General features: G+C 42.0%; 1 protein-coding gene across 5 annotated transcripts in view; it reads right to left on the bottom strand.

Annotated features, from left to right (window-relative positions):
* Positions 1-5660: 5660 nt before the first annotated feature.
* The window catches only part of RASGRF2 (Ras protein specific guanine nucleotide releasing factor 2), a 230136-nt gene continuing 215112 nt past the window's right edge, over positions 5661-20684 (bottom strand). For all 5 annotated transcript variants that reach the window (XM_067731139.1, XM_067731141.1, XM_067731142.1 and 2 more), the window contains exons 22-27: positions 20090-20174; positions 17144-17341; positions 12528-12607; positions 10784-10901; positions 10136-10204; positions 5661-7305 (exon numbers count right to left, since the gene is read on the bottom strand). In XM_067731139.1, the coding sequence (XP_067587240.1) occupies positions 7213-7305; positions 10136-10204; positions 10784-10901; positions 12528-12607; positions 17144-17341; positions 20090-20174 (643 nt within the window). In that variant the 3' untranslated portion in view covers positions 5661-7212. The remainder of the gene's footprint in view (positions 7306-10135; positions 10205-10783; positions 10902-12527; positions 12608-17143; positions 17342-20089; positions 20175-20684) is intronic.

Here is a 20684-nt window from a genome sequence, read left to right as displayed (position 1 = left end):
TCTGAGGCCTCGGGACGCACTTGGTCCCCGAGCCTTGCCCTTGAAGGCCGGACTCCAACTCTTCCGCCGTTTTCTAGCATCTGCCCTTTCTCTGAAACGTTTCCCTCCCCTAAATCCGGTGCTGGAGGCTGCCTCTCCCCGAACTCTGCGAGGGGTTCCTGGGCCCGCAGCCCAGCTGACTGGCTGCTCAGGCCTGCCGGCCCCGGCCTCGGGGTGGAAGGACCGTCTGGAAACTGCTGCACCTGTTAGGGAATTTGTACCTATCTTCCTTCAAGAGCCCATCCCTGGGGCCCCGGTTAGCTGTGGAGGATGGTCCCTTCTTCCCGGGGCCCTCCCCTTTTCCCTCTCCCCTCTCCCCTCTCCCCTCCAAGCTAAGGAAGACGTGTAAAGCTCCCTCTCTCCAGTTTTTAATCATGCTCTGAACCAGGGACCAGGACATCTCCTTCCAGCTTGTTGTCTGGGGCCTGGATTCAGGGACAATCACCCGTCTCTTCTAGATCAGGCCATCTGAAGTAGATTGCTTGACAATCTCACTTTATATCCACACCAGCTTAATTTACTACCCAGAAGGTCCTGCAGGCCATCGCCCTGCTTAAAAATAGCCCTCCTTGGAACATACACCACAAACCAGAAAGGTTGACTGTAAATAGCAATGACCCCCCAGGACCTTGGACTGCAGCCCTGTATTTCAGAGGGAGCTGCCCAGGCCTCCGGTGATGGTCACGTACCCAGCTTCTATGGCCACGTGCACATCACCAGCTGATTCCTTTCCCTTCCTTCTCAGGACCCAATCCATGTACAGAGGGGATGATGGAGCCCAGGAATAACCTCCCACCTAGAGAGGTTCTCTTTCAGAGTCTCCACCTCTTTTAAATATGACCCAAAGCAAAAAACGAATATTTTACCTTTGCATGGGGGTACTGACTGGGAGAGTGCATGAGAGGGCCTTCTGGGGTTGGAAAGTTTCCTGATTTGGGAGCGGTTGTATGGGGGTACACACATGTAAAAATTCCTCAAGCTGTACACTTAAGATTCTAGCACTTTACTGTGTATTGGTCTTACCTCAGTTAATATATATGCCATCATTATAACCTAGCTTACAATGAATTGAAATTTTTACAAAGTGATACCCTTTCTGCATATGATATACTCAGATATTTTCTAGGCTCTCCTATGTTCTTTCATTAAACAATTGCAGATTGGGACCAACCAAACTGTTCCTCTGAAGAGTTGAGTTCCCAGTGTGCACATTCTGTCCTAATGGACCATGGTCCCTCCAGCTCCCCTGGCAGAACAGGCAGCAAGCTAGAGGTCTGTGGGGCTCACCAGCTGCTGTTTCACTATTTTGCTGTTTCATGGCAGTTCAGGCATCAGATGAAATAAATCCAGTGAGCCTGAAATAGCCCAGATCCGGAGGATGGTGAGGCTTTTGAAGACCATGGAGGTGTAGAATTTATAGGATGGCAGTTGCCATCTTTCTTTTTTCCCAATTCCTTACTAATGGACATTTAGCCTCCCCCCACCTCCCACACCTTACCTCAACCCCTCATCTTTTACAGTGTAATTTTACATAAGTTAGTAAGTAAGGTCAGAAGAGACGTTGGGATCTTATCGAGAAAAGGGGTGTGGTATCTTCTTTTGGGGGCCTAGTCATCCTCACGCTTACGATAAATGTGGTGCGATGGGATGGTAGCCTCCACAGGTGACTCAACAGAAATTCCAGATTTCCGAAAATCCTTCAGATGTGATCTCTGTCATATGACACGTACTCCTTTCTTATCATTGCCAACTCCCTTCAGAGGGTGAAGGCTCTTTCCACACCTAGTGGCCAGGGTGGCCATGTGGCTTGCTCTTGCCATAGGGACAGGAATAGAAGTGAAGTGTTTAACTGCCCTATCACTTGCTCTAAAGGAGATCTCCTGTCGTGGGCTTATTCTCTTTTCTGTTCCCGAATCCAGCTGGAGCCTGGATTTAGCAGGACACAGATTTGACCAGTAGGCAAGGGCGATGCCGTAAGGAATGACCAAGTAACAAGAGGAAAGGAACCTGGGTTCCTGAATCCCCACCAGGCTGATTGCTCATTTCAGAAATGGAAAAGGAAACCAATGGGACAGGAGGGACCTACATTCTTCCTTTCCTCAGTTCTCTCTTGTGCTCAACAGCTGTGTCACGTTTCCTTCAGCTCTAAATGTTAGGACAACTTCATCTACTTGAAAAAAGTTTAAGTATTTTCATATGTATTATTCCACGTAACTATTGCAGTAATTCTAGATGGCTCAGGGGCTCATCCAGGGTTGGAGCCAGTGACGGCTGGGCCAGGCCTCAGCACCTTTTCTCTCCACAGCCTGTTTGTCAGCTGCCATTAGGTGAACAGAGCTGTTTGGACAGTAATGAGTTCTGTGCCTGGAGGTGGTCAAACCTGGGTTGACGATGGCACAGGAAAGATGTAAGCCCTGGAAAGACAGTGGAACTAGATGACCCTTAATATTTATTTGAGGTCCTCCAAATTCTCTAATATTTTGGTACCTGCAGCATGGCTTCCTCTGAACCTTTTCCCCCACCGAACTTCAGAAGCATAACAAAAGAATATCTGAAGGAGCCCATTGTGACGAAAGAGACAAGATAGAAAAATGCTAAAAGAATCAAATGAAGAGACTAAGGAGATTTTGGAGAATTCGAGAAAGGCAAAGTTTAATTTGCATACAGGCATAACCCACACCTCACCCGGCAAGTGTTAGGCCACAGCACAAACCCCTCTGGCGGAGTCACAAATGTCCATAGATTTGCAAAGCAACTGGACACAAACAATATAATTCTCAAAGTAACACATGGGTTTGTCCATCACACACACATACAAATCACAAAGAAATACACTTAAATCCTCTGCAGAAGAGAGATGAGGATGGTAATCAAGTTACCTCACATTTGGACAGCACTTTACGGTTTACAGTCTAATCCATTTTGTCCTCATGACAGCCCTGTGAGGTAGGCAGCACAGGAATCACTATTAGCTCCATTTCACAGATGAAGAAACTGAGGATCAGAGAGGTTTCAGCACTGGCCTAAGGCTTTAGATGTAGATCTGAGCCTAGGACTCAGGGCTAGGATGCCTAGTCCAGTGCTCTTTCACAACTGCCTTTCCATGGAAAACTCAACGGTGGTGTCAAAGACAGTGGTTCAACATCATTTATTGATGAACTATTATTTTTCTTGAGCAAGTGAGATCAAGTACAATCAAATCAACCCTAATATTAACGTCATGTGGTGTGGTAGCCAAGATGAATAATTTTCTGAATCATTCATGTGTTTATACCTACAACAAAATGGTTGTTTTCTACTTTAGCTCTGCCCTGCCTTAATTTTAAGTCACTGACAGACATGGAGAAATGACACTCTGATTAGATTTCATTGACTCAAGTCTTATTACCAGGATTCACACAGTGGTGTCTGTAATCAAGTCATTATTTAAAGCTACAATCTGTTGTCTTTCTGAAATGAAAATGAATCCTATTCACTTACTCCTTCTGGCTGTGGACATTAGCCTAGCTCTATCCTTTAGCCATAAATAATATGTTATCTTTTATACCATTTCAACAGCAGTAAAAATGATAAACTTCACAGGCTGGTTTTTAAAAAATCTTATAAAGTGAAGGGAAAGGTTTTTTTCTTCTTTTTTTCCCATCCAGGGGGAAGAAAATAAAACTTTGAAAAGAAAAGCTAAATAAAATCCTTTATTTTAAAATAAAAGTTAATTTTATTAGGAACAACCCCTCTATTGCATTACTCTTTTTAGTTAAGAATTTAAAAGTGGCCCAATCATTGCTGACCCATGGTCTTGTCTGTTATAGCACTGTGAGAAAAAAAAAGAGGGGTGGGTCCATCATCACCCACACTCCAAACTGGAACATAAGGGAGTTTTCTCTGCAAAGGTATTCAGTATCTGTACTGAAATTTAGCTAACAGTAGTGGGGACTTGGTGTCAAAGCCAGTTGAAAATACTGCAACAGTTGTTTAAAATTCCCTCTTTAAATTCCTTCAGAGAAACACTAAGGAAAAGTGACAACATTCTACTTCATTCCTAAATCTGTGTAATATATTGGCTTATGTAAGAGATTTGTCCCTGTAGCAAAACTGGATGTCTTAGTTAATAACCAAAGGCATCTCCTAAAATCCCCAAGATAATTTCATTGACAGTACAAAATGTGGGTATTCATCTGAAAGCAAGAAACTGGATTTTACTTCTGATTTTCTGGGTTCATTTTGCAAGAATATGTGTTCCCTACTTGGCTGTTAGGGGTTGACCTCCCATCTACTCATAGAAATGGGTCTCATATAATAGAATATAAGCAGACACAGCCAGGGGTGCACACTCCAACAGTCACACAAAGCTTGCAAGGCAGAAGAGGATGGGTGCTTTAAACAATCAAAAAGAAACCACAAATTGCTCTTGGGGATTTTAAATGTGACCAAATTGAAAAATGCACTTTCCTCTCCCAGCTGGCCCCCAAATAGTGCAGGTCATCAAAAGCAACTCCCTTGGAGGTGGAGTTCTCTCTCTTGCAGCTCCAGCAAGGCTTCAGACTCTACGAAGCAGAAGGAGGGGTGTGTGACTCAATAAAATGCAAAAGGTCAGCATAGACTACTGACAGTGCCCAAAGTTGACCACTGGGGGGCGCTTCCAACATTCTGCAGGAAATAGGCCTGAAAGCTTTGGGTCACTAGTTGAGGAAAACCTGTATGCCAAAAGGGGAGAAGTATTTGGAAATTCCTCTAGTTCCCATTTTTCTCTAATAAGAATGGCAGCGGGCTTCCCTGGTGGCGCAGTGGTTGAGAGTCCGCCTGCGGACACGGGTTCGTGCCCTGGTCCGGGAAGATCCCACATGCCGCGGAGCGGCTGGGCCCGTGAGCCATGGCCGCTGAGTCTGCGCGTCCGGAGCCTGTGCTCCGCAACGGGAGAGGCCACAACAGTGAGAGGCCCGCGTACCGCAAAAAAAAAAAAAAAAGAATGGCTGCATTGCCTCTGCAACATTTGGGTCAGAGAATTAAGGGTCCAAACTTCCAGGGACAGTGCCCACAGAACCACACCCTCCCTTCTGGAAGACTTTGGGGATTCTAAGGGCAGAGTCCGATGCATCAACCTTTCTGCATGTTGCTCTGCCTGAAACTACTATGTGTGTGGTCCTTCCACTGATTTGTCCTGATTTTAGTTCACCTTCAAAACTATGTTTTTGCACCAAGAAAGTTCACCTTGACTTTCTTATTCTTTTGCAAGACTTTGCGGTGCTTGGTGCAATTGACATATATTAGTTCAAACTCTGTTTCTGAACATTGAGAAACAAATGGTAAGTTATGCGTTGTTAGGATCCAAACAACCCATGCTTCTTATCATGCATCAAGATGCATCAACCTCTTATTTGAAACTAAAGAGAAAAAACAAGCAACTTTTTTTTAAAAAAGAAAAATAAAGCATCCATAAGTCACCCTCCTTGGGTTTAGTGCTATCCTGTTGGCTAATATGAGCTATTGAAAATATTTTTGGAATGGTCTTCAAATATGATAAGTATTTTCTTTTACTTAACTTGATATTTCACTATATAGTTATGTACAGACATGGCCCTTACCATGCAGGAAAAATGTACATTCTCCACCTCTGTGGGACATTATCAGTTCCCTGGGTCTTATGAGCCAGCAAGTTGAATTTATTAGTCAGCTGTCAGCTCTAACAACATAATTAAAGTGCAAAGAAAGAGAGAAAGCAGCCAGGTCAATTTTGTTTTCATTGTCTGCATCAATATGCTTCATGCCTGCCAGATGCCATAGGCTCAGGTAACAATAACTCTATATCTTTTCTCTTCTTTGAAAGCAGAGGTCTCCCTGAGAAGAGAAGAGGGAGGTAAACATGAGATAGCCCTATTTCTTCAACAACCAACAATCCTGGGAGAAGCAAGGTTGCTTTCCCAGCCTAGGGTAGGAGGACTAACCCCTGCATTTGGTTTTCTGACACAAGGGCTGTTGAGTGGTTGGGTCCATTTCCCATATACTTACAATATTTTCACTCAGAAATGTCTCCAAATTTAAAGACTGAGGAAGAACCGTCTACCAACAGCACACGGAAGGGTGGGTTTTAAAAAGAAAATCCCACTAAACAGCTTTTTTTTAAAAAAAATACAATCAACGTTCATAGTGAGGCTAAAAATGGTTTGTGTAAATCAGAATAGATTCCCACATTACCAATGGTGGGGGGCGGCGGGGCGGGGGAGGGAAGAAAACAAGCACAGCAAGGTGCAGAGATGATTTTTAAGTATATCTTTTCACTTAGCATTGAAACCCACTCTTCCCTGTAGCACTTTGTGGCCTTTTGTCGTATTCCACAGTTTTGCCGGTGAGGTGCGTGGGCATCGTTTTGCAAAGCCTGCACCTGTCTCTCCAAGGGCATTGGCTTCCTGGTCTCCACAGCCTCAGGAAGAAGCCCCCCACTCCTCCACCTCGAGAGAGCCACTGGCTGGGCTCCGCAGGGGCACGGCTACTGAGTTTTTAATTATGGAAATGTTACGTACAAATCCACTTGACTTTCAACCTGTCTTCCCTGTCCTGTTGCCTAAAGACTGAAAGAGCAGTTTCAGAACATGCCATTCCTCCAATATAAATATTTATGATGCACTGAGGACCATGCACATGCTGAGGACTGAAATTGCTTATGTGTCGGCCCATCCCTACAGAGGCAGCTCTTCTGGAAGCCTGTAACAAAGGAAATGTAACAGAAGCAGTTAAACCCTAGGAGAAGACTGGGAGGTGCACCGGGCCAGTAAAGTGCCAGCGAAACATCACAAGCCTTTTCTATGGACCCTCGTCCCCGAGTTCTAATAGAATATGCAGCAGTTTCAAATTCCCCTTCTTACCTGCTTCATTAAAATGGCTACCAGCACCTCCCGTCTTATATTCCCTCATGCAAATGTGCCCTCAGCTTTACCAAATATCAATCTCTTCACCTTCCCACCCAAGTCTGAAGCATCTGTCTTCCACTCCAACCAACTGGGCTCCCCTGGCTGGAGACAGAATTCCCGTTTGGTTCCATCATCTTCGGGGGACAAAGGAGACTGGCTTCGTCTCCATCACCCCCGTCCTCCCTGCACTGTGGGAGGCGTGGCATGCACAGTTCTGTCCCTTCTGCTTTCCACGAAAATTCCACCGACTCAGGGCAAGGCTGGATCGTCAAGCTGGGAGCCGAGGTTCAATTTTTAGAGACAGCTCATACAGTGTATCTTCATCTATGATGAGGGCTTTGTCAAGCAAGTACTGAGTGACCTGGAGAAAAAAGGGGAATCCCCACTTTGAGTTTTGTCACAACACCAGTACGTACATTTTCTGCATGGAACCTGACACAATTCAACGTTTTCTCCTAAGCATTGAAATACTTTAGGTAACTAAAAAAATTATGAATATATTCTTACTATAAAAAAAAAAAATCACACATCTCTAGTCCTCTGTCAACTCCCACCCCCAGGCACTGCCCTCAAGAATTGCCACTGTTATCAGTTGGCTTGTATTCTCCCAGACATTTTTCTGTGTCTTTCTAGACATTACCATGCACTTAACAGAAATCATTTTTTCCCCTTATAAGTGGTATCAAAACGATACATTTTATTCTGCTTTTGTCAAACTAGAAGTTGTGGAGAGCTCCCCATGTCAGTACAAAGAGCTCTAACTGCTGTGCACCATTAACAGTGTGACATGTCAGAGTTTATTTAATGATCTCATATCGATGGGTGTTTGGTGGCTGTCAGTGTTTCACTATGACACAAAGTTACAGTGAAGTCCTTGTTAGCATGTTTCCTAGTGCTCACATGTGAATGGTCCTCTAGACACTGGAAATGAAATGAAAGGAAAGGATATGGAGATGAACATGTTGGAACATGGGGTAGCTCCATGAAAATATTTCTTTATTTTTACTGAGATATAACAGACATAAGTAAAATTAATAGCTTGATTAGTTTTGACAAATGTAAACACCCATGTAACTTACATATATAGCATGCTAGAGAATAACTCCATCAGCCCAGAAAGTTCCCTCATGCAGCTTCCCAATTGACCTGCTGCCAGAAGCAATCGCTGCTCAGATTTCTACCACCACATGTTCTGTCTGCTCTAGAACTTCATGTAAATGGAATCACACGGTATGTACGCTCTTGTGTCTGGCTTCTTCCACTCAGCATAATGTTTTGAGATTCATCTATATTGTGGCGTGTTTCAGTGGTTTGTCCTCTTCCATTGCTGAGTAGTGGGTCCAATGTATAGATGTTCCACAATTTGTTTATCCATTCATCTATTTATGGACACCTGGGCTGTTTCCAATTTTTGGCTATTATTAAGAAATGCTATAAACATTTTATACAAGACTTTTAATGGGCATGTTTTCACTTCCCTCTTGGATAAATACCTGGGTCATAAGGTAGATGCATATTTAACATTTCAAGAAATCTCCAAATGACACAGTTTTTCCAAAGAGGTTGTACCGTGTTACTCTCACCAGCAGTGTATAAGAATTCCAGTTACTTGGTATGTCAATTTTTAATTTTAAAACGTAATATAAAATGACCTCCAAAACTGTTGTACCTATAGTACATAAGAGCACCTGTTATCCCATACCCTAACTCATGTTTGCTGTTATCAATATTTTAAAAATTTGTCTTTCTGATAGCTGATAATGATGCTTCATAATCTGCATTTTTTCTTATTAATGAAGTTGAACATTTTCCAAATATTTATTTGTTTCTTCTTCTGTGAGTTACCTGCTTATAGCTTTGCCAATTTTCCTATTGAGTTGTTTATGCTTTTCTTATAGATTTATAGGAATACTTTTATTCTGTCTCTTTGTTTTAAATGTTACAAACATTGTCTCCTAGTCTACTGCTTGTATTTTGACTTTTTAAACAATTGCCCTTTGTCATATAGAAGTTTTAGATTTTGATTCAGCAAAAACTTTATCAAGCTTGTCTTTTACAGATTTTGCATTCTGTGTTTAGGGTCTTTCAAACCCAAAGGTCATGAAATTTTGTCCTATATTTTATTTAAATAATTTAATATTTTTTAATATTTAAGTAGTGAATTCATCTGGAATTAATTTTTGTGAATGGTATAAGACAGAGAGCCAAAATTCCTATTCCATTTATACAATGGTCAGTTTCTTTCTGGCGCTTTCTTTAAACGTCTCCTTTATCCCATATTAGATTTTCATATAGACAAAATCTGCATCTGGACTTTATCCTGCTCCATTGAGTTTGTATTCCTGTGCCAATATAGTCCTGTTTTATTCAGTACAGTTTTAGTGTCTGTATCTGGTAGGGTAAGCTCTCCCTTACTCTTCTTATTTTTCAAAAAGTCCTTATTTTTTTTGGCCTATTAAACCTTCCTTATGAGTTTCATAATAAGTATGTCAGGTTCCATGACTAATAGGGATAATTGGCTGTGAGTTATATGGGAATCTTCTGTCTCACCTTCTCAATTTTTCTGTAAAGCTAAGATGATTCTAAAAAATAATGTCTATTAAAAAATGAAAAGAAAAGAAGGAAAGAAGGGAGGGAGGGATAGAGGGAGGGAGGAAGGAAGGAACAAAAGTAAAGAAAGAAAGAGGTAATAAAGGCCAGTTATGGTTGGAATGGAGAGAGGAAGGGGGTATAAGACGTGATATGAATCTTGAAAGATGAGTAGGGACCACATAATGCAAGACTTTTTGGACATATCAAGATTTTTTTCTTTCCTTATCCTAAGAGCAAAGGGAAGCCAATAAAGCAAACAACTTCCACTGTGTGTTCCAGAGAGTTCTATCTGGCTGTAAATTTGTAGAATGGATTTGCATTCTGTAGACCAGGTAACAGATATTGGTAGTTTGGACCAGGGGTGGTTCCAGCTTCACAAGAAATACAGGATGTAAAACAGATAGAATTTGATGATGAATTGATATTCTTTTTGCTTTCTTTCTTGTTTTTCTTACTCAGAGTTACCAAAGATTTGTCTGTTTTATTGGTCTTTTCTTTGAGTCAGCTTTTGGTATTATTGATCTACTCTACTGCTGTTTCCAATGAATTAATTTCCCCTTTTTTCTTCATTAAATTCTCTTACAACCACACAATATTACCTTTGGCTGATGGTCTATTCGATAGGAAGTCTGCTGGAACTGGCGTATCTCTCTGATGATGTGTGATATCTGACAGAGAAACAACAAGAGCAAAGCCTAAGTACTGCCCCTGTGCTGCAGCACATTCTTCTGGAAGTCCGTCCTAGAGAAGTCAGTTCCTTCCTCCAGTGAGGTATCTGGAGCCCTGTCCCATCATGCTCCAGGCCCCAGGACTTTCTTGTCCTTTAATGAGCCACACAAAATGTTAACAGCAAGGAAATACTGAATTCACCATCAGGGAAACAGCTGGCATGGGGCGGCCTCAGGTTCAGGAGTGGCAAGCCCTGGGTGCTAGTGTCCATGGGCTCCTTGCTTCTAACTTGGTGCTTAGAACCCAGCTGTCCAGCAAGAAGCCTCAGCACCCGTCTATCACTGGTCAGTCCTAGAAAGTCATCCCTGGAGCTTTATTCCCTACCCTCTTTGTCCAGACTGCAAGCTGAAATGGACCTGCGAAAATCTCCTGAATCAGCCAACATCAGGTGTCCACCACCAGTGTCCATCACCTCTTCACCTCGAGCATAAAAAGCAGTGATCTTCCATGATGTCGCCTCTTCTCTGTAAGCCACTGATGTCACTGAGACAGCCTGATTGTATGAAATTCTCACCTACCATTCTCATCTTGGAGAAATTGACAAGGCCTTCCTCAGTAAAGTTTGGTGTTCCTTCTTCAATAAACGCCAGGTCTGTCAGGTACATTCCCAGATAAGGAACAGCAGGGGGGTTACAACTGCAAGACCAAGAGGTACTGTTGTCATGCTCATTCCCACAAGTGTCCACTTACCTCCCCATTTAAAATAAATAGGAAGCAAATGTGCTGCTCCCACCCTGAAGAATCAAGTTTTAAATTCCATTTTCAGAAGCACACTTATGATATGCAGAGTTTTAAATATGCCTCACAATAGAATATGATACAAAATTACCGCCCATGCTTTACTATGTGTTTGAGACAATGGTATTTCAAACAACGGGATGTCTTACAGACAAATACTAACGTTTGCTAGCGAGACTTGCTTGCAGTATTTATCTGCATTGGCCACACTTCTCTGAGGGGTAAAAGCATGTAGGAAAACCCCATGCCCTCACCTCATTAAAGTGCAAACATTCAACCTTAAAGAAGTGGGTGGAAAAAAACATCAATGTAATTAGAGCTTGTAAAACTTGTTTTCTGTTTTAGTTAGTACTTAAATGTTTTAGAAGGTATAGACTTAATTAATATGACAACTACATGCTAAAGTGAGACCTTTGCTGTTTGGAAGGGGGATGAACTTGTTTTTCTCAAGGAGTCTAGAGGCTGAGAATATGGCCTTTTGATCCAGAGTGAACTGGGTTTGAGTCCCTGCTTGACCACTTACTAAGTGATGCAGGCCAAACTCTCTGAACTGGAGTTTCCTTGTCTGTAAAATGGAGACAATAAAACTTATCTCTTTAGTTTGCTGTGAGGCTTAAATTAGACACATCAAGCACTTCACATAGAGTCTGTCATTTAGCAAGTATTCAGTGAATAGTTCTTGTGCTATTGTTGTCACTGTTGTTACTATGAGTCTTTCTTTCTCTCAGGGCATCACAGGACAATATTTTCCAGAGTAAGGCAAGTATGTGCAGTAGATGATAAGAAAACAAGTTGCAGGAGAATACATTTTATTCTTTCTCTCTCTCTCTCTCTCTGTCTCTGTGCACATGTGTGTGTGTGTGTGTGTGTGCGTGTCTGTAGAAAGAGAGAATGATCCAGCAATAAAAGGTCAAAAATACATAACAATAATCAATAGGCACTGGAATATTTAAATTAAAAAATCACAGGAGGGCTTCCCTGGTGGTGCAGTGGTTGAGAGTCCGCCTGCCGATGCAGGGAACACGGGTTCATGCCCCGGTCCAGGAAGATCCCACATGCCGCAGAGCGGCTGGGCCCGTGAGCCATGGCCGCTGAGCCTGCGCGTCCGGAAGCCTGTGCTCCGCAACGGGAGAGGCCACAACAGTGAAAGGCCGCGTACCACAAAAAAAAAAAAAAAAATCACAGGAAATCACTGTGTTTAGATTAAGAAATACCAAGTCAAGAAACTCTTTATAGTAAAAGAGTTTTATTTACTCTTTATGTGGTTTGATTTACTATGGTGATATTTTCTTCTTATTTGGAAAGCTCTGCATACCACGAGTATGTCCATAAGCTATTTACTTACTGTATCCACAGTATTCCAAATGAAAAGGGAAATCAGAAAAACACCTATGTGATGGAAGTTGTTCCCATTTGTTTTTCTTTTCAAGCCAAAGTAGGAGGTAAGTGACTATTTGTACACTATAAAAATTATATAAACATATTTGTGAATTATGAATAATTTAATAATTAAGATAGACATACTTTTTAAGGGTTTCTCTGAGATTTTTAAATCTTCCTTCAGATGAAATAGTCTTCTGAAGCTTGTCCATTAGAGCTTTTGTCTAGAAAGAAACAAATAACTTAGTATGTCATGAAAATATTCCTATGGTTTGGTAAGGTGGTAAGTTACTAAAAGATGCTCAGTTCTCTTCTACAGTGGCAGTTACTGATACCTGTGCCAGACTATTGTGATGTGATATGACTTTCAAAGTATAGAGGGGGGCATTATATTTAAATTTAATGTTTAAAAAAAGGAGGAAGAACACGTAAAGAAAAGTGACTACACTAATCGTTGAGCCAAAAAGAGAGAAAATGTGTAGAAAAGAAAAACTGTAATGCACAAGAAACTTAGGAACTTAAAGAACTGAAAAGCACATGTTGAATAGGGAATCTTAAAGGAGAAGACTTGTGTCAGGGAGTTTTCATGATGAATCTTTTCGACTGTTAATTTCCAAGTCATTAAAGCACATATTCTGTGCTTGGCTATGGACTGACCAATACCGACTCTGATGAAATGTGACATGTGTGTGACAGGATAATATGCTCTTTGTATCCAGTGCCTAATGGCTGAGGCCACCACCGCGTTAGAGGGAGGCAAAACCCAGCCATGACCAAGGGGTCAGTGTCCAGCTTTTGGATTCTGATATAGCTGTTTGAAGCCCACTTTAAAAATACTATTCCATAAAGACGCAGACGTAGAGAATGGACTTGAGGACATGGGGAGGGGGAAGGATAAGCTGGGGTGAAGTGAGAGAGTGGCATGGACATATATACACTACCAAATGTAAAATAGATAGCTAGTGGGAAGCAGCTATAGCACAGGGAGATCAGCTCGATGCTTTGTGACCACCTAGAGGAGTGGGATAGGGAGGGTGGAAGGGAGACTTAGGAGGGAGGAGATATGGGAATATATGATTATGTATAGCTGATTCACTTTGTTATACAGCAGAAACTAACACAACATTGTAAAGCAATTACACTCCAATAAAGATGTTAAAAATTTTTTTAAATAAAAATAAATAAAATAAAAATACTATTCCAATACCCATTCATCATAAAATCTCTCAAAAACTAGGGAAGAGAAAGTAGCTTCCTCAATTTTATGAAAAGCATTTATAAAAAGCCTGCAGCTAACACCATCCTTAATGGTGAAAAACTGAAAGCTTTCCCCCCAAGATCAAGAACAAGGTAAGAATGTCCTCTCTTACTATCCTATTCAACATAGCATTGGAAAGTCTAGCCAGAGCAATAAGGCAAGAAAAGGAAATAAAGGCATATAAATTGGAAAGAAAGAAATAAGATTGTTCCTACTTACAAGTGACATAATGGTCTATGTAGAAAATTCCAAGGAAACTACAAAAAAGCTCCTAGGGCTAATAAGTGAGTTCAGCAAGGTTACGGATACAAGACCAACACAAAAAAATCAATTACATTTGTATATACTAACAATGAATGTGTGAAAACCAAAATTAAAACCACAAGAACATTTAAATATCTCCAAGGAAAATGAAATATTTAGGCATAAATCTAACAAAACATATACAGGACTTGTATGTTGAAGATTTCAAAATGCTGATTTAAGAAATCAAAGAAAACCTAAAGAAATTGTGAGAAATACTGTGTTTATGGACTGAAAGACTCAGTGTAGTAAAGATGTCAATTCTCCCTAAATTGATTGGTTTAATGGAATTCCAATGGAAATCTCAGTAAAGTTTTTAAGACATAGTTTTTATCCTAAAATTTATATGGAAGTCACAGCACTTAAGGTAGTTAAAATAATTTTGAAACAGAAGAATAAAGTGGAGGAATATAGAAAGAATTCTCAAATCTCAAAGGTAAAAAAACCAAACAATCTAATTAAAAAATGAGCTGAAGACATGATTAGGTATTTTGCTGAAGAGGATATACAGATGCAAACAAGCACATGAAAAGATGTTTAACATTATTAGCCATTAGCAAGTGGAAATTAAAACAATGGTGAGATTTCAAAATGGCTAAAATTAAAAATAGTGATAACACCAAATGCTGACAAGAATGTGGAGAGGGCTTCCCTGGTGACGCAGTGGTTAAGAATACGCCTGCCAATGCAGGAGATACGGGTTTGAGCTCTGGTCCGGGAAGATCCCACATGCCATGGAGCAACTAAGCCCGTGAGCCACAACTACTGAGCCTGTGCCCTAGAGCCTTCGAGCCACAGTTACTGAAGCCCGCACGCCTAGAGCCCATGCTCTGCAACAAGAGAAGCCACTGCAATGAGAACCCGCACACAGCAGCGAAGACCCAATGCAGCCATAAATAAATAAATTTATATCTAAAAAAAAAGAATGTGGAAAAACTGGTTTACTCATACACTCCTGATAGGAATGTAAAACGGTACAGCCTCTCTAGAAAAGAGTGGAAGTTTCTTATAAAACTAAACACACAATTACCATATGACCCAGCAATCGCACTCTTAGGCATTTATCCCAGAGAAATGAAAACTTATAGTCACATAAAACATATTCATGAATGTTCACAGCAGCTTTATTTGTAATAGCTGAAACTGAAAACACCCAGATGTCCTTCAAGGGGTGAATGGTTAAATGAAATGTCATATCTATACCAGGAAGTACTGTTCAGCAATAAGAAGGAAATAAGAATTGATACATGTAACAACTTGAATGGATTTCAAAGGAATTATTCTGAGTTTTAAAAAAGGCAATCTCAAAATGTCATATACTGCATGATTCTATTTATACAACATTCTTGAAATGACAAAATCACAGAGATGGAAAACAGATCTGTCGTTGCCAGGAGTTAGGGAGGGAGAGGGGGGAAGGTGGCTGGGGCTATAAAAGGGTGGCAGGAGGGATCTTAGTGATAGAACTGTTCTGTATCTTCACTCTGGTGGTGATTACATGCATCTATTCCTGTAATAAAGGCACACTAAACACACACACACACACACACACACACACACATGCACACACACAAATGAATACATGTAAAGGTAATGAAGTCTGTATAAGATTGGTGGATGGTACCAATGGTTAATTTTGTGGTTGTGATATTGTCTGTAGTTATGTGAGATGTTACCACTGGGGGACACTGGGTATAGGGTGGAAGGGATTTCTATTATTTCTTATAATTGCATATGGACCTACAGTGATCTCAAGATTAAAAGTTTTTTAAAAACAGTTTTTATAAAAGCTGTGGCTTTTATTTGCAAGGTCCAGGCTTTATTCACAGAAGAATTTGCCATTTCTAGAGGCCAAACTTGGGATTCTTAGAGCATTCCATTTTTACTAAGGAATGGGGGGAGGGGATAAAAGATATGACTTAGGCTTGGTTTCTTGCTACATAGGGAGGACTTTAAAAGGCTCGGAGAGAGCAAAGAAAATAGAATAGAGTAAGAAGCAATGTCTCTGAGAGGGGCTTAAACCCTCAGAGGGGGCAACAGAAACCAGACAGCTTTGAGGAAATGTCAGCAGAATATATGCTATTCTTCCTGCCTGAAACCCCTGAGGTGGGCGCCCTGAAGACACCCTTCACCAACTTTGGGTGGTCACAACAAGGCAGGCACAGTGGTCTGTGGAAGAAGGATATGCAGAGAGGGCCTGGCATAAACACTTCTAGCCTCTGGCGCCCATGGGACATGGAGGAGCCTAGAAAGTTCCCCCAACACCCTTTGAGAGGGTCAAGTGAGTTATCTAGTAATGAAGAATTAGCCTGCCCACTAGGGATCAGCAAGGGGCACCACAGCCTGTAGTAGAGGTAATACACACCCCATCTCAGAGAATCAGCAGAGCAAGTGAGAGATGAATGGGAGGTGAGGTCAGCCAGGCTCCCTGCGTGCAATAACCATGCCATGTTCCTGGCAGGGTAGGTTGACCATTTGAACACCAGGCACAGGCAACTCACAGCGGCTTGTACCCAATGACTAAACTGCCAAAGACTACAGCAGGAGGCCAGTGGGTGCACACAGCCTTCCACAAGCCCAGAAAAGCCCTCCCTAACACCCACTGACACTCAGGGGGAAGAGCAGGGGGGAAACGGTGATGTCACTTGAATCCTGAAATTATCTGAAGGAAAAAATAAGCGTGAACAAGCTAAGTCCAATTAAAAGAAAATTAAGAAGTTATATTTCTTCACATTCAAGTCATTATGCCAAAACTTGACTACCTGAATGACAAAGAAGAGGTGAACATGGAGGCCCTCTATCCCTGGTCTTTGGCCCTAAGGCATTTGTACCTTTACTTTGAGGGAGAAAGAATGGATCCACGGACATCACTGTGCTCACTTGGAATCAATGCGCCCTCCCTAAATGATTCAGGGAACACCTCCTGACTGTCAACCACATTGTCTGAAGTTGTCCCCAGATATGTTATAATGAGTGTTTTGGTTTGTATTTTCTTTTCTAAATTAACCATTTAGAAACACATATGAGCAGAATCAATTAAGTGGTAAGAACACAGTAATTACCCATGTTGGCACCTTTCTTTGGCAACGGAGCTGCACATTTCAGCTAATTATTTCCTAATCAGTAATATTTATCCTGGCTCTGGTCTCCCAGTCTCTCCTCCTCGCGGCAGTGGGAGGTGTTGCCCGCTGATGCTCACCTGCTTCGACACCTTGGCCCAGGTTTTCTTCAGCCGGTAGATAGCACTTCTGTTTAAGGCTGAGGTGATCTCCAGCACGCCGTTGTAGTTGTGCAGGCACCGGCAGATGTCCGCCACGGCCACCCACTTCTCAATTGCGTTGGCTCGGGAGCTGACATCCGCATAATTCATGATCTGGGAGGCCACCAGGTTACTCATCTGAGACAATGGAAAAGCCAAGAGAGGGCAGCTAAGAGCCAGAGCAATTCATGCAGGCACGATACCTGAATTACCTACAGAAATGTCAGCAAAGCAGGTGTCAAGGGATGCGAGATCATAGTCCATTTAGATATCAACCTTCTGAAGAAACTAAAGTCTGTAATGATAACAATAACAACACACGAACGAACACCTGTTCAGCCTGAGTGAAGAGAGGGGTTGTTTGGGATCAGCTTGTTGGGGGAAGAGGTGGTTTTGCTAATCAGTAATTTTGATGGAGGAGTCATTTCCAATAATTATTGAGAGAATGGCAGAGAACGAGCTAACCCCTGAGGAATGGCAACCTTTGCAGATCAGGGGTTTCACTTCTTGGGGCCTCTCCCGATGTTCCTTGGGTCCCAACGGTGTGGGGATATTCACTCTAGGAAGCCTCAGTTATCACAAAGAAAACACATTTCCTCCCAATCAAATCAAACTCTAACCTACCAACTCTCAAACCAGAAACACTTAGGTGCAGAAGAGAGAACATTTTCATCTTATCTTGCTGAATTTTTTTTCCACCAGCAGTTAAAGGGACCTACAGTTTCAAGGCTAAGCACGGTAATTCTATTAGTTAAAGCCAAGAGAAAAAGAGGCAACTTAAGAAGCTCAACACTTAGAATATGGAAAGGAAAAGACTAGAACAGGATTGATTACGAATAAAGGGAATCTGGGGTCCATAATCTTATATCCATATACTAAATCTGATGAGTACACCAATTCTTTGATAATTCCATAGGTATTTTAAATCTCACAGGGCCTCAGAACTATCATTGTGCATATTTATTAGAGAAATTATTTTGTACTGAGCACCTAGTAAGGACCGTTCTTTTAGGTTGTGGGAACAGGAAAAATAAATAAATCAGTCTCCCTGACCTTAAGGCACTGAGCCTGGTTGGGTGGGAAGGTGAGGAGAGGCAGACAGAAACAAGTAAGTACCACAAAGCGAAATGCAAAGCTAGGGCTGGGGGGGGTGCGGTGGAGCTTGAGAAATAGAGGCAGCATGGGGCAGGTGGCCTAGTACAGAGGAGAGAGATTGTGCCTGCACTGAACCCTGAAGCGTGAGGAGAAGCTAGCTACTGCTTCCCATCAAAGTAGAGGAGTGTCTGCAAAGGGACAGAGGGGGAAGGCGTGGTGGCCTGGAGGATCTGGCAGCTGTCTGAGGAGCACGGGGGTTGGCGAGAGACAAGGATGACAGGAGGCAGGGCTCCTGTAGGCCAGGCTGAGCGGCTGGGGCCGTATTGTGAAGGTGAGAGGAAGCCACTGACAAAATTTCATCAAAGAGATATAATTAGATGGGCCTCCGAGAGAAGTTATTTCCGTGCCACTGTGTGAAGAAAGGGTTGGGTGTCAGTGAGATGGGGGTGGGGAGATAGTGAGTTAGGAGCTCCCGGAGAAAAGAATGAAAGGCCAAATCAAGATTATGGCAGTGGGAAGGGAGGGGAAAAGAAGAGTCTGAGATGTGTAGATTTAGGGTTCACTAACATGTTGAGGGGTGAGCGAGGTGGAGAAAGGAGAAGAAGGGGTCGAAGATGACCTCTAGATTCCGTGCTTGGTTGAGTGAGTGGCTGGTGGGGCCATTACCCAAGACCAAGAACAGAGAATAAGATGAAGAAGCAGGCTTGGTGGGTCTGGGAGGAACTCTGATGATGAGTTCCATTTGCAATCTGGACACAGTGCAAGTGGCCACCCAAGTAGAGACATGTGGGTATGGAGCCTGGGACTGAACCTCTGATTTGAGTGTCCATTTCATCCCAAGTGTATGTACAGCACAGGCAAAAAAGAAAAAAAAATAGGTTTCTTGTGCACAGAAGGGGCTCTGCTTCTCAAAGAGTGGCCCAGACAGGTCATGTGTCCTGTCCTTTAGGAAGCAGTGACATTTGATGCTTGTTATGTAATAACACCTATTCCACATGTACCCTCAGCAAAGCACTGTCTTGGGAATTTGCACTGTTGTTTTGTATTTTGATTCTGGATGACATTAATTTACCTACAGGTTTCCTGGTAGTCTTTTTTTTTTTTTTTTTAAACATCATCATTACTCTTTTTACCGTACTTTAGTAGAATTGAAAAGGGAGCCTTCCCTTTGCCGGGATAGGCCTGAAGACATTCCAACATCTGTGGCTCTTCCACAGGACTAAGACCAGTAGGACAGCACCAATAGGGAGGAGGAGGGTATAAAAGCAACTCCATCTAAACTGCTGCAGAAGAGCAGAGGGGGAGATGGACCGACAGCTGGTTACCTCTGCACGCAGTCTCAGCATCACTGTAATTACGCTCAGAGAGGTTCCTTCCCGCCCTGGAATGTACTGGGACTGAATGTTCAGTAATAATGAGGAGGAGCTGTAGCAACCCAGCCTTACCATCACCAGTACCACCAGGGGCCAGTGACACAGTGCTGTTAGAACCAGTCAGTCTACGACCATGAAGTAATCATGATCATGATAAAAATAATAGCAGCTACCTATGCATCACTGAGCATTTACCAGACTTGTGTACCATCAAATGTGAACTGGAAGGTAACTGGAAGTAATCACATCACTGTGAACTCATAGAGGATATTTAAGCTTTTTTTTTTTTAACATTCCATCAGTTTTGTTTAAAAAGTGGGTGGAAGACTTCTTTTAATTTAGAGAAGGCATCTCAAGACCCTGATACTCATCTTCCTATAACACTCCCACCCAAGGTTTTATTTTTATGGTTACTCACATCATTGAAGTGTTGGCTGGTTTTCATAATGTAAGGTGTTCTTTCATTTTTATCCAGCTTCATCCACCCCTGCCCAAGAAATTCTCTGAAAATTCAAAACAAAACACAAAATCAATTAAGTTTTTTAAGGGTGCCCATGATCCTGAATAATTATTATGAATATTATATACATTAAACTTGACATTGCCCAACCCCGCTGCTCCATCTCAAATGAATTTTAGCTCAATTCTACCATTTCACCACTTGATGCCAAAAAGAAAAAGATTCTTCAGTTTCAGCTTTCTCTTATAAATGTTTGGAACCGGGTCCCTATTAGGATCATTATAAAGGCTTCTCTGAAATTGGAAAACAATGACAAGAGGAATAAAGAGCTTAAGTGCTAACTCAGAAACCAAGACCATTTTCCCTGGATCACCTTGAAAAAATCTTAAGCCTTAGCAGAAGGCTTGAAAAATCCATCACTACCAAAAATGTTAATCAAGAACAGCATGTTTTCCTCCACTTTGCTCTGACAGTCTCCAGGAGAATGTCAGTTCCATGGGCAGGGACTTTCCTTTGTTCGCCCCAGAGCCCGGAACAGTACACGTGGTAAGGG

This window comes from Pseudorca crassidens, chromosome 3 (assembly GCF_039906515.1).
Source record: "Pseudorca crassidens isolate mPseCra1 chromosome 3, mPseCra1.hap1, whole genome shotgun sequence".
NCBI lineage: Eukaryota > Metazoa > Chordata > Mammalia > Artiodactyla > Delphinidae > Pseudorca > Pseudorca crassidens.
The sequence above is the reverse complement of the archived record's forward strand: the minus strand, read 5'-3'. Positions and strand labels throughout refer to the sequence as shown.